This window comes from Zeus faber, assembly GCF_960531495.2.
Source record: "Zeus faber genome assembly, chromosome: 11".
Lineage (NCBI taxonomy): Eukaryota > Metazoa > Chordata > Actinopteri > Zeiformes > Zeidae > Zeus > Zeus faber.
Genome location: NC_137205.1, coordinates 21219374 through 21232310, shown reverse-complemented (window position 1 = coordinate 21232310; position 12937 = coordinate 21219374). Strand labels below are relative to the sequence as shown.

The 12937-nt window shown below is 45.0% G+C and overlaps 1 protein-coding gene across 1 annotated transcript in view; it reads left to right on the top strand.

Moving 5' to 3' along the window:
* Positions 1 to 12041, top strand: part of LOC307237339 (ubiquitin carboxyl-terminal hydrolase 43-like) — a gene marked incomplete at both ends in the record, with an annotated part of 97619 nt that extends 85578 nt beyond the window's left edge. The window contains 5 exons of the mRNA XM_080010052.1: positions 114 to 243; positions 5847 to 6207; positions 8644 to 8805; positions 9986 to 10165; positions 10879 to 12041. Of these exons, the coding sequence (XP_079866178.1) occupies positions 114 to 243; positions 5847 to 6207; positions 8644 to 8805; positions 9986 to 10165; positions 10879 to 12041 (1996 nt within the window). The remainder of the gene's footprint in view (positions 1 to 113; positions 244 to 5846; positions 6208 to 8643; positions 8806 to 9985; positions 10166 to 10878) is intronic.
* Positions 12042 to 12937: the final 896 nt, after the last annotated feature.

Genomic DNA, 12937 nt, shown 5'->3' with positions numbered 1-12937 from the left:
GATATACTGTATAGAAATCCTGATTCCTTAAAGTACCTAAGAAAGTGCAGATACTTGCGTGGGAAAAAAAGTGCTGAAGTACAGTAAAGTAACTGAGGGCCGCTCTGCCCCAGCTTGTTTGGGAACATCCAGGAGGAGGTGGTGAAGGAGGCGGACAGCGTGCGGGCGCAGCAGCAGCAGCACGTGCAGCAGAGCAGCTGCACGCTGGACGACTGCTTCCAGCTCTACACCAAAGAGGAGCAGGTACGGCGGGAGGGTTGGGGTCCGGGGACCTCCCAGGGGTCCTTGAGGAAGGTTCCCCATTCGGCAAAGACGAATAATAGCTCAACTTCGCCGTTATTTTTGTCCGTGCGATGTTGAAGCGATTTGAGAGTTTTGGTAACGACTGTTTTGATCCCAGTCTCACAGTTATCGCCCTAATTTTGACCCACCACGTCCCAACCCGGCGCGTTTGGCAGCACTGGACGTGAAATTCATTTCTTTCGTCGAAAAGGAGATGATAGCAGATTTATGTTTGTTAAGTTGTATTTTCAAAACTGAGTGCGATTTCTAAATACCGTGGTACCTCGACTTACGACTGTAATTTGTTCTATAAGAACGGTCGTATGTTAAAAGAGTCCTATGTCGAAGCAATTTTTCCCATATACACCACGCTCATATTTTTCTATGATTTCCTTCTTAGTTACAATGGGAATCATTGCCTTTTTCTTTTTCCCATCAACCTTCTTCTTAGGACTCATTATGAAGGGTGAAAATAAACAAAATACACAGCACAAACACAGTAAATATGAAAAAGACTCACTGCTGACTGATTGCTGACTGGCCTCTGACTGGCTGCTGACTGGCTGCTGACTGGCCGCCGACGCGCCAACTGCAAATTTCCACAGTCGTATCTTGGAGCAGTCGGTCGCAAGTCGATACAAATTTTCGCGACTATCGCCGCTCGTATCTTGGATTAGTCGTAAGTAGATGCAGTCGTAAGTCGAGGTACCACTGTATTCGATTAATGTTAAAAAGCCGAGGCTAACTGATCCACCAGCATTTCACGGGGGGGGCGGAAAAAGCCGCTCGCCAACTTGCTGAACCCGCAAAACACCGCAAACGCCGATCTTACGGTTCCCCTTCGGTGCAACCATGCAGAGGATCATCCTTCCTCAGAGGACACGTAGAAGAAGAGTGGTTCACAGAATGCTAATGAATGGGAGGACTCCGCCCGTTTGCATTCTGGGATTGTTGTTTTCTGGTGATGGTGGTTCGAAAAGTGAAAGATCTGGAAAGTGGCACTTAAATCTTACAATAAATGCAGGAAATGGGATTGTGATTGAAGTTACAGAATAATAGAGGGGTCATGCTAGTTTAGTGAGCAGGAACTTAGAAGAAAAAACTTTTTAATTGAAAGGATTGACTTCAATTCTTTTTTTTTTTAGAAATTAATGATTCAAACACTATTTTAGAACACATTGAACATTAACTCATTGAAGGAGTACAGCACTATCCAAATATAACCATTTAAAGCACTAATTGTGTTTCTAAATGGGTATTTTGTGCTGCAGAAGTCTGGAAATGCATCTAAAACATTGAAGCCTGATTCCTCAGAACTACTGTTTTCAAAGCCATAGCTGCCAGAATATTTGCCTGATTCCCACAAGCGACACATTGTTTTTAAGGTTCTCCACTTTCATATTACGTGGGGGGAAAGAAAGTCAAATTTGTGAAATGTGACCCTAAAGTACGCGATGGGTCACATATATAGTAAAGGCACGTGTGGAAGTTTGGACTAAATAATTTAGAACAATAAAAAAATATATATTTCCAGCTCGTGGTCCCCGAGACTAAAAATCTGATCAAATGGGATCCGTGAGCTAATGTGTATCAAATTGAGGGTCCTTGTTATTAAAAAAAAAAAAAGAGAATCACATTAATAGACCTTGTTCACCTTTAAAAAAAGGCATAGTTTCGGGCAATAACGAATGCCTCAAATTAGCCCTTAGATAATTACTGTACTGCACAGCAAATCATTTGGGACTGATTTTTTTTTTTTAGGAACCTGAGCAGATGAATTGGTTTTCAATGTTTTTCTCAAGCATATCCTGTACATTGCATTGACTGTAAAGCAGGCTTCACACCGAATCCGTATACGCATCCGGTAGTCGGAGCCTCCTCATAGTGGCCCTTGGATGAACTGCAGCAGAATTTCACATCTCAAAATATCAGGGAAAATGGGGGGAGCTTGTTTTTTTTTCTCGCCGCAAAAAAAATAAATAATAATAAATACTTTTACGTGTGTGGAATCAGACTAGTAATAGTAATGAATGGACTTCTGGCTCATTGTTGTCGTTTGTCCGATTTGGTGTGAGGCAAGTGTACACACAAACTGCACATTGCGTTAACATTGGCGCTTCACATAAGACTTTTTTTTTTTCTTATATATTTTCCATTTGAATGCATTTCATCATACAGTAAGTGTGAAAGGGACCTCATCGATCTGCGCCGGTGCTGTTAGAGAAGTCTTAGTGCAGATATGTTTTCCTCAGTAGTTTAAAACGCTCACGCCGATGTTTCATGCTCGCGCTTCTCCATTAAGTGTGAAAGTTTCACCTGGTAACGACTTTAATCGCTGCTCAACAACTTTCTATGCAAAACACTGCATGGGTGAGGTGTTTTTGTTTTAGCTTTATTCATGTCCTATCCAAATATAACGTATTCATTGTATTGCCTGACCCAAGGAAAAATACAAGGATGAGGAACCGCAAGGTTGATACGTTGGACCCCGGAAATTAAAAAAAAAAAATGACATTATAAATCTCCTAACGTAGTCCCTTTAATTTGTTGATATGTTCATTAACAAATTCTGAACAACCATTCACGGTGTGAATAGTACGAAATGAGACGCTGGGATGTTCCTGATGAAGAGGGGGTTTCTGTCCTTTTTCTTTGGCATTACGATCCATTTCGCTGGTGACGTCATCTGTGTTTGTGCTCGACCTCTTTTGCCTGGAGTTTTAAGGCGCTGGGAGGGGTTTTAACCATAAATACTGCACAATGCCGTCTTAATTTAGGAGTGTGTGTGAGTGTGTGTGCGTGCGTGTGTGTGTGTGTGTGTGTGTGTGTTTCGCAGATTGCACATCAAAGCGTTATGTGCATTCCTTGCAGCTTCTTTCATTGCTCTCCATCACTTGGTGATTTTGCTGCTCCTATGAAAGGGAATTTTTTCTTCTTCAACCCACATCAAATAATATGAGAAGAACATTCGCCCGCCTACCCCTTTTTACACGTGCTCCCTCTTTTGCACTTTCAGACCAGACGAGACGGGATCATAGAGGAGGAAAGGGTCCGACCTAATGAGATAAGATGCGGGAACAAAAGAGAACTCCAGCTTGTCTTGTTTTACCATAAGAAATCATATTTTATTAACTGTGCCGTGTGATAATAATGTGACAAAATTTAGTCCAGTTAGTTTGGACTCGTCTGGAGGGGTGGGGGGGGTTAGAAAAAAGTAATGACATCGTTCATAATCAACACAAATGATAATTGGAAGTTTAAACCCAAGGACTCTATCGCCCCCTTGTGTCGTCACTGGAAATGGCAGCCCCAACCGCCGCTAACCACTAATTTCACACGCGTCAAATGATCTTTATCAAGGTACAAAAAAATAAAATAAAATCTTACAGAACGCATACATCTGTAGATCATATTTTCCTTTTTATTTTAATGTAGTTTGTTGAAATGAATTTAACTGCAGTTCATTCCTAACCTTGAAATCTATTCAGCGAGCCAGTCTGAATTAACACACGGGCCACATTTGACCCATGGCCGCCAGTCAGGCCTCCTGTACGCCGGGTTTTATACATAGACGGCTCCTTTTTCATTGACTCCATTTATTCAAGTTTCAAGTTTCAAGATTCAAGAGGTTTATTCTTCACATATTGTACGTTACATATATGCATTGAAATGTCTTTGCAACGCACCCGGAGATTATGCCCAATAGTTACAAAACCAAACATAATAGCTAACCTTATTCCTGAGTGGGAGTACAAAATAGAAGGGAATAGAGTTATGTATATGGGATGGACAATTTGTATGTACAGATATGTGCAGTAAAGTGCAGGTGAATAAAGTGTGTATGGAGGTATACAGTATACAACAGTACAACTCAGCAATACAGTAACACCCAACAGAACAGCAATACATCGCAGTATGCAGTAACCCAGAACAGTGATACAGTATACAGTACAGTATGCAGTCACCCAGAACAGTGATACAGTATGCAGTACAGTATGCAGTCACCCAGAACAGTGATACAGTATGCAGTACAGTATGCAGTCACCCAGAACAGTGATACAGTATGCAGTACAGTATGCAGTCACCCAGAACAGTGATACAGTATGCAGTGCAGTATGCAGTCACCCAGAACAGTGATACAGTATGCAGTGCAGTATGCAGTCACCCAGAACAGTGATACAGTATGCAGTACAGTATGCAGTGCAGTATGTTACATACAGTACAGTAAGGCAGTGGGGCCTGTGTGAGTGACTCAGTGCTTTTTGTTAGGACCCCTGGTGAGGACCTGCTAGTTGAAAGTTTGATGAACATGATAATTTCAAGGTGGTTAATCGAAATGTCGATGATGAAATGATAGACAGACAGACAGACAGACAGACAGACAGACAGACAGACAGACAGATAGATAGCTAGATAGATAGATAGATAGATAGATAGATAGATAGATAGATAGATAGATAGATAGATAGATAGATAGATAGATAGATAGATAGATGGAATAAACAAACTAAATATTTTCTGAAAGGTTTGGAAATATACAATAAACCTAAAAATCAACAATCAAAATAAACCAGAAAATAAATCAAAAAATAAACAATGAACAATAGCAAATTGGCAATATACAGTAAACGATAAACAATAATCAATAAATGTAGACCTCAAAATTAACAAAATATAATACTCCAAAAATACTACGCTGGGGGATATCATGAGAAAACGACCGGCTGGCTGCACGTTATCCTACTACTACTACTACTACTACTTACTTACCATCTCTGTCTCTCTCTCTCTCTCTCTCTCTCTCTCCCCTCGTTCTCTCTCCCTCTCCATCTCTCTCTCTCACTCTCTCTCTCTCTCTCTCCCCCTCTCCCTCTCTCTCTCCCTTGCTCCCTCTCTCTCCTTCTCTCCCTCGCTTCCTCTCCTTCTCTCTCTCCCCCCTCTCTCTCGCCCTCTCTCTCTCTCCCTCGCTCTCGCCCTCTCTCCCTCCCTCGCTCCCTCTCTCTCCCCCACCCTCTCTCTCCCCCTCTCCCTCTCTCTCTCTCCCTCTCTCTCCTTTGCTTCCTTTCCTCCTCTCTCCCCCTCTCTCTCTCCCCCTCTCCCTCTCTCTCTCCCTTGCTCCCTCTCTCTCCTTCTCTCCCTTGTTTCCTCTACTTCTCTCTCCCCCCTCTCTCTCCCCTCTCTCTCCCCCTTGCTCTCTCGCCCTCTCTCTCTCCCTCGGTCCCTCCCCCCCTCTCCCTCTCCCTCTCTCCCTCTCTCTCTCTCCCTTGCTCCCTCTCTCTCCTCTCCCTCGCTTCCTCTCCTTCTCTCTCTCCCCCCTCTCTCTCCCCCTCTCTCTCTCTCCCTCGCTGTCTCGCCCTCTCGCCCTCCCTCGCTCCCTCTCTCCCCCTCTCCCTCTCTCTCCCTCTCTCTTCTTCTCTCCTTGGCTCCCCCCCTCTCCCCGCTCTCTCTCTCTCTCCCTCTCCCTCTCTCTCTCGCTTCCTCTCCTCCTCTCTCCACGCTCTCTTTCTCTCTCTCTCTCTCTCCCTCCCTCCCTCTCTCTCTCTCTCTCCCTCTCTCTCTCACAGCTGGCCCCGGACGACGCCTGGAAGTGCCCTCACTGCCAGCAGCTGCAGCAGGGCGTGGTCCAGATGAGCCTGTGGACGCTGCCCGACATCCTCATCCTGCACCTCAAGCGCTTCCGGCAGGTCGGCGAACGCCGCAACAAGCTGACCACGCTGGTGCGCTTCCCGCTCAGCGGCCTGGACATGGCGCCCCACGTGGTCAAGCGGAGCCTGGGCGGCGCCCGCCAGGCACCGCAGCCGGGCTGGAAGCAGCCGCGCCCGCCCGACGTGGCCGCCGCCGCCGCCGCCGCAGCCGCCGACTTCCTGTACGACCTGTACGCCGTGTGCAACCACCACGGAGGCATGCACGGCGGCCATTACACAGGTCTGGAAACCAAGACAAAACGATAAGCACACTGTATGTTTTGGGGCAGACGCAAACACGTTGGATTCAACGATCCCCAGATGATGATGATGATGATGATGATGATGATGATAGCTGCAATCTTTCAACCTTTTTCAATGGAAGTTTGACGTAGAAAATCAACAAAATTGAGGCGGATATACGGTACGGCACAACACCTAATTGAGACCTCACATCCCCAACACACGCTAAAGGAAGCGTCAGGGCAAATCCCTCACGTCAAATACCTTTAAAATCTATATATCAATACAGGGCTTCCCCCCCTGAAAGTCGTTGTCGAACAGGCCAACTGCTTGTTCATGATTTTCATTTTTGAGCTGATTTTTTAGCCGCTTCCATCTGTTTGCTTCTACATTTTGTGCCTCAGTGGGGCAGCCGGCTCCTCTATTAACTATAAACCACTATGAGTGCAGCGCACATTGTGTCATGGTGTGAATCATCAAATTAATCGATATATTTATTTTGTATATATGGAATAGAATGACCATGTGTGTCCATTTCACACTTTTGTAATATTCAGATATATAGGTAATAAATAGTATTTTAAGATAATAATATTTTTGGCAAATATATATTCAGTCATATTAAATGTATATTAATAAGCAGCAATACAATATCACTTCTATTTTCCAAAATATGTGAAGATGATACAAATTTCAAACATATCCCTGTGTCATCTGTGATATTCTGGATGACCGTGTGTACCGAAAATATTGTCCAAACACTATTTCATTCGTACAAATATTACATTTTAAAGATGACATTTTCTGGTATCTGGTGATTGGTCGAAGAGCTGTTTTAGATCCAAAATCCTGAACTGAACCCAAAGCAGGTTCGCAAGTTATATCATTAGTTACCACGGCGATTAAAACCGCCGCTTGGAGACAGAAAGTCCATGCATACATTAAAGTAAGTTTTGCGTTGGTTCTCTAACCACTGAATCTCCAGTGTGTCTGTGAGATAAACGGACTGTTTGACATTCAAAAACGCACAAACTGCACTTGATTGAATTTGCTTTTTTGTTGGTTTTTGTTTGAGTTGAGTTGTTGTCAGCGGGAGAATGTCCAAATTCACTGTAGAAGGTGGTTTTACTTCATAGCACCTGGTTCAGTTCAGGATTAAATCTGCTCTTATATTGCTTGTTGAATTCTGCTCTAAATGTTTTAATTCATTCTTGTGTGAATCAGAATGACTTTTATCCACCAGGGCCATTTACATGTCCAAAGAGTTTGATTATAGGTGCGTATCTGCAGATGATAAGCATTTGAAAAAATAAAAAATAAATCCTAACGGTCTGAAATAAATACATTTAAATATAATAATAATAATAATAATAATAATAATAATGATAATAATAATAATAATAATAATAATAATAATAATAATGATTATAATAATAAAACCAACAATAATAATAATAAATATAGCTGCTGGCAGCAATACACAGGGTCCAGTTTAGTCCTTAGTGTGTTTTCCGTAATGTTGTTTTTATTCGTAATCTTTCCACATGAGTATTTCACATGCTCATGTGTTTGACCAATCACCGTGGAACTTACGTCACTGAATGTTCATCTTCTGTCATTCAGTTGAAATGTCCCTCAAGAACGGTGTTTTAACGTTTACCATCGTTCCTGGACCATGCGGTGCGGACACAAAGGTTCTTAGAACTGCGAAGACGCCTTCTGTGACCGATCATAGTTTTCGGTGTTTTGTGAAACGCAGCGCGGGTCTCCAGCATCGGCTCAAGTGGCTGGATGCAAATGAGCTCCGAGAGACGAAGCTTGGATTTATCTAACTTTGGACAATGATGTCACAAAGCGCCTTGCGCCTCAAACCAATCAAATCGGCTCAATGTTCTTCTACTTCTGGTAAAATTACGAGTTCTTCACTCAAAAAAAAAAAAGAAATATTCCAGCAATAACAATAGGGAACATAAGTTAAAAAAAAAATAATAATAATAATAATAATAATAATAATAATAATAATAAGTAAAAATTGTTATCGCCGAAAAATACAGAAAACAAATGAAGGTTATATGTTTTGATTCGTTGCCCATTCGGACTCTCCTTCATTTTTGCTATCATTACCTCATGCATTTCTCTTTGTTTTTTTCATGTTTCTGAAGTTGGGTCATGGTTCCATTTTCCATTTCACATCTTTATTTTGATTTTTGAATCCACGGTTCTTGGTTGATGGTCTCCGTAGGGAAGCGCTGGCTGGGCTGACATGACAGATACAGAAACATTCCAATATCTATGGTATTAAAAATATCTCTATTTAATGCATTGGAAATGAGGGGGAAAAACACACCTTTTCAATCATTTACCTTTCTGTGTTTTTCCTCCGCCCCGCGGTTATGTTGGCCTGATTAGATCATCGATTGTTTTTGTACGGCAGCGTCCTGCAGGAACTCTGTGGACGGCCAGTGGTACAGCTACGACGACAGCAGCGCCGAGCCCGTCCCCGAGGCCGAGGTGTGCACGCGGGGGGCCTACATCCTGTTCTACCAGCGCAGGAACACCATCCCCCCCTGGTCCGCCAGCTCCTCGGGCTCCTGCGGTGAGTCGGGCCTGTTGCAGACCCCACGCAACACCGCGAGAGCACGTTTCGTAAATATATTTTCAGATGATTAAACATGCGTCTTTCAAATACATGTATACTGTATCACTTTTTCAAGTATAGTAATATAATATAGAAGAAGAAGAAGAATCTTTAATTGTCACGCAACACACAACACATGCATACACACGCTTTGGATGGTGGCCGGTGAAATGAGGCCTCTGCATTTGAACCATCCTGGCTTGTCCTTCCTCCGGGGGCACAGCCAGGAGCAGTGGGCAGCATTCGTCAACGTGCCCGGGGACCTGGTGACAAGTGTCCATCACTGGTCAGACGATGATGTGTGCATGGTTTTGGTGGGGGTCCTTACTGAAGTGAGGTGGAGGAAACCGCATGTGGGCACAGGGAGAACATGCAAACTCCAAACAGAAAGGCTCCTATTTGGGAGATAACCCGCCGGAGCACCGTGCCAGCAGCGCCGAACCCAGGGCCTTCTTGCTGCAAGGCAGCAGTGCAATGCACTGTGCCACCGTGCCACCAATAGTAATATGTAATATAATCTAATAATCAGTTGAAGCTCTGAGCGGCCCACTGAGACGCAACAGGGATTTTGAGAAAGATTTACATTTATTTATTTTCATCCGTTTCCTACTCGGATGAAACAAACATTTTTTTTTTAGTACCCCTTCCGCCTTGGATGGCTGTGTAACGGAGAGGGAGCGATCGCCGGTCCGCTTACCGTTCCCGGGTCTCCAAGCAAGACAAATAAAAAACAAGAGTCTGTTATTATTTAAGATGCGTTTGTTTTCCATCCCGTTTCCGAACGGAATTAAGTAAAAACCTTACTTTCCAAACAAAGACAAGTTAGGGTTAAGTCGGTGCATCAGTTGGATCGAACGAATGAGCGGAAGACAAGTAATAAAGACCTCTAATTAAAAAATACCTTTAAATTAATTTGTAAAATACATATGTTCAAAGAAAGTCATTGACAACTGTTAATAATATACACAAATATACTGTATATTAACCTTCAGTGACCCCAAACTGTGCAGGAGGAGCTGGTTTGCATTTGGGTGAATGTTTCATTTTTAATCTCTTATAAATGGTCATGATAGTGGATGTGAAAGCACTGTCTCAACACATTCCATATATTTAAACTCTATTTATTTATCCTTTGCAGGCTCCACCAGCTCCTCTGCGTCCGACCACTGGCTGGTGCGGCTTAGGGGGAGCAGCGAGAGGGTCAGTCTCGGCTCCGAGGGGTCGTTGTCGGGGCCCCCGGGGCCGACGACGGCCCTGGACTCCCCCGAGCTGCCGGTGTTCAGGGACGAACCCCCTAAAAATGCAGACACGAGGCAGTGTGGCGGTGAGAGAGCGTCTAACAACATGAAATACGAGTGTATTTCAAGGGAAAGTGAAGTTGTTGGATTTGACAGGTCACAAATGACAACGATGGTTCAGTTATTTGTTATCATCTATACATGTTATATATCTAGATGGATGGCAGGTAGGTTCTTTTTTTTAATAGAAAAATCAGATACTTTGAGCTTGTTGTTGTTGTTGTTGTTGTTGTTGTTGTTGTTGTTCAAGCCCAGTCCATCTCAATAATTGTTCAGGCAAAGACAATTTATAAATTCCTGTTTTACTGTTCATTAGTATTAAAATATTTATTATTGACATAATAAACTCAAAACTGAAGTTGCACTGGAAAAAACAAAATATATATCTTTATTTATATCACACCTTTAAAAACACAGTTTGAAATGAAAATAATTGAATAGATGCAATATGATGATAATAAATAGGATAAAAAGGAAAAGTAAATAAATAAATATATAGAATAGATAAACAAAGGGGGCGACATCACATAAAAGCAGATCTATAAAAATGGCTTTCGAGCCGTATCTCCTCAGGCAGGTCGTTCCAAAGCCGAGGGGCCCTGACAGAAAAGGCGCGGTGTGAAGCAATGTGAAGCAGGCTTATCTCTTTCTGGATTTTTTGCTGCTTCTGACCGCCTGAATTTCCCCGCAGGGATTCTTAAAAATCTTCTCCTTCTTCCGTGTTCTCCCCCAGACGGTTTTGAGGCCAAGCCGTTTGTCCGAGGTTCCCAGGCCAGGAGCGTCAGCATGCGATCCCCCACCAAACCTAAAGATGCCCTGAGCCCAAGACGCCTGAGGCCGCTACGCTGGTCCTTCGCCGCCAAGGACCGCTCCAAACCCCCAGCTCCCGCCCAACCTGGAGAGCTGGTGGAGTACCTGGAGTCAGGAAGGCGGCCGCGCTGCACCAAGGAGCCCATCATCTCCCTGGTGGCCACGCCGCCGCTCCGTAAAGCCCAGAGCAGAGCGCTCGAACTGGGACGGAAGGAACTCAGCTGCTCCCTCAATGGAAGCATCTGTGACTCCCCCAAAAAACCGGAAGGACAGAGTCGACCGGGGACGGACAGGAGCAACAGCTTGGAGCACAGCAGCAGCGGTAGCTGTGCCAGGACCAAGGACGATGGTTTGCCGGGTCAGGTGTCCTCCAAGAGGGCCAGGCAGGACCAGGGCCGGACCCTGGACCTCCACACCCACAGAGGAGCTATTCTGGGGGGTCACATCTGCCACAGCGCCCCGCCAAGCAGGGACTCCACACTGAGGAGGAACAAAGTCCAGGCGGGGCTGAACGCCAGGGCACAGAGAGACCTGTTACAAAGCATCATGCATCCTGTGGACAGGAGAGACCTGAGCGGAGACGAGGGAAAGAGCCACGACAGCCTGCTGTCCTTCTTCAAACCCGGTTTCATGAGGAAGGACGCGCGGGGAACGCCGAGCAAAGTGCACGACGGGCGCGTGAACGGACAGCCGGGGAGGGCGTTCAGCAGCGGCTCGGCAAAGATGTCGCTCTCCAACGGGAACCTGACCCCCGCGACCCCTGAAGGCGACAGGAAGCCGAAGCAGGCGACCAGGGCCGGCGACCGCAACGGCAGAGCGCAGCCGATCAGCAGGAAGTGGATGGGCTTCGGCCCCGCGGACATCAAGCGGGCGCACAGCTCCAGCAGCCTCCAGAACCGGCTGGACCTGACGCTGCACCGCTGCGCCTCCCTGCAGAGGAACGGGGAAGCGGCGGCGGCAGTGGCGGCGCCGCACCTGCGCTGCGGCCTCGCCAGCGACAAGCCCGGCTACGCCCCGCTGCAGCACGCTCAATACAGCACCACCTCCCTGGGCAGGCAGGCCACGGTTCCGGGGGTGCGTTTTTAATCAGCCCCCACCTGCCGCTCACCGGGGGGGGGGGGGGGGGGAGGGGGTCCCGATCGATTTTTCGGTTTTGCGTCCAGAGGCCCGGGGCTTTTGAGGTGAGCCGGTCGTATGGTGTGAGGCCAGAGCTGGCAGAAAACAAATGCAATCAACTTGTGAACAGAGGTATCGATCGTGAAGACTCCCCCGTCGAGTTGAGTTGTGTCAGCGGCGTCGGGAGCGGCTTTTGAAATGAAGAGGTTGTGATGGGCGGAGGAGGGAGGAGGAGGAGAGAGAGCTCTCCCAGAGCAGCGGGGCCCTGTTATTATGACTTTTCCTACGCGGTTGTTATAGTGAATTTGTTCCACAACCGGTATCTTTGTAGAATTCTTTTTTTTTTTTTTTTTTTTTTTCCCCTTGCTTTAATTTCTTTGTTTTTCATTTCAAAGTGCCTCTTTGACAGCCTAGAATGATTATTGATAGCGAGGAGCAGACACCCATCCAGCCAAGTGTTGGAGAACAATTACACCATTTTGTCCTTTTTTTTTTTCTTGTTCTTTAGAAAACATCGTTGGCGGCATCTGCTAGTGTGTGTTCTGGTTTCTTTGTCTTTCATATAATTGCGTTTTCTGTTCTCGCACAATAATCTGTGCTGATTGCGTTTTATATCTATGCACGCTCCATTACGAAGGAAGGCCACTTTTAACGCCACTAAAAGTTTGAATATCTTTCTTTTTAGATAGATTTATCGGAAACACCCACAACACTATTTATTTTAACTAAGAGGGTTTTTTAATATGAGCTTCTTCTTTTTTTTTCTTTTTTTTTTTTTTTAAATGACCATTGGGTCAACAAACACTGGACCATCAACAACTTAGGTCACAAGTTATTTTAATTTTGGTACTTTTAATATCAAATAC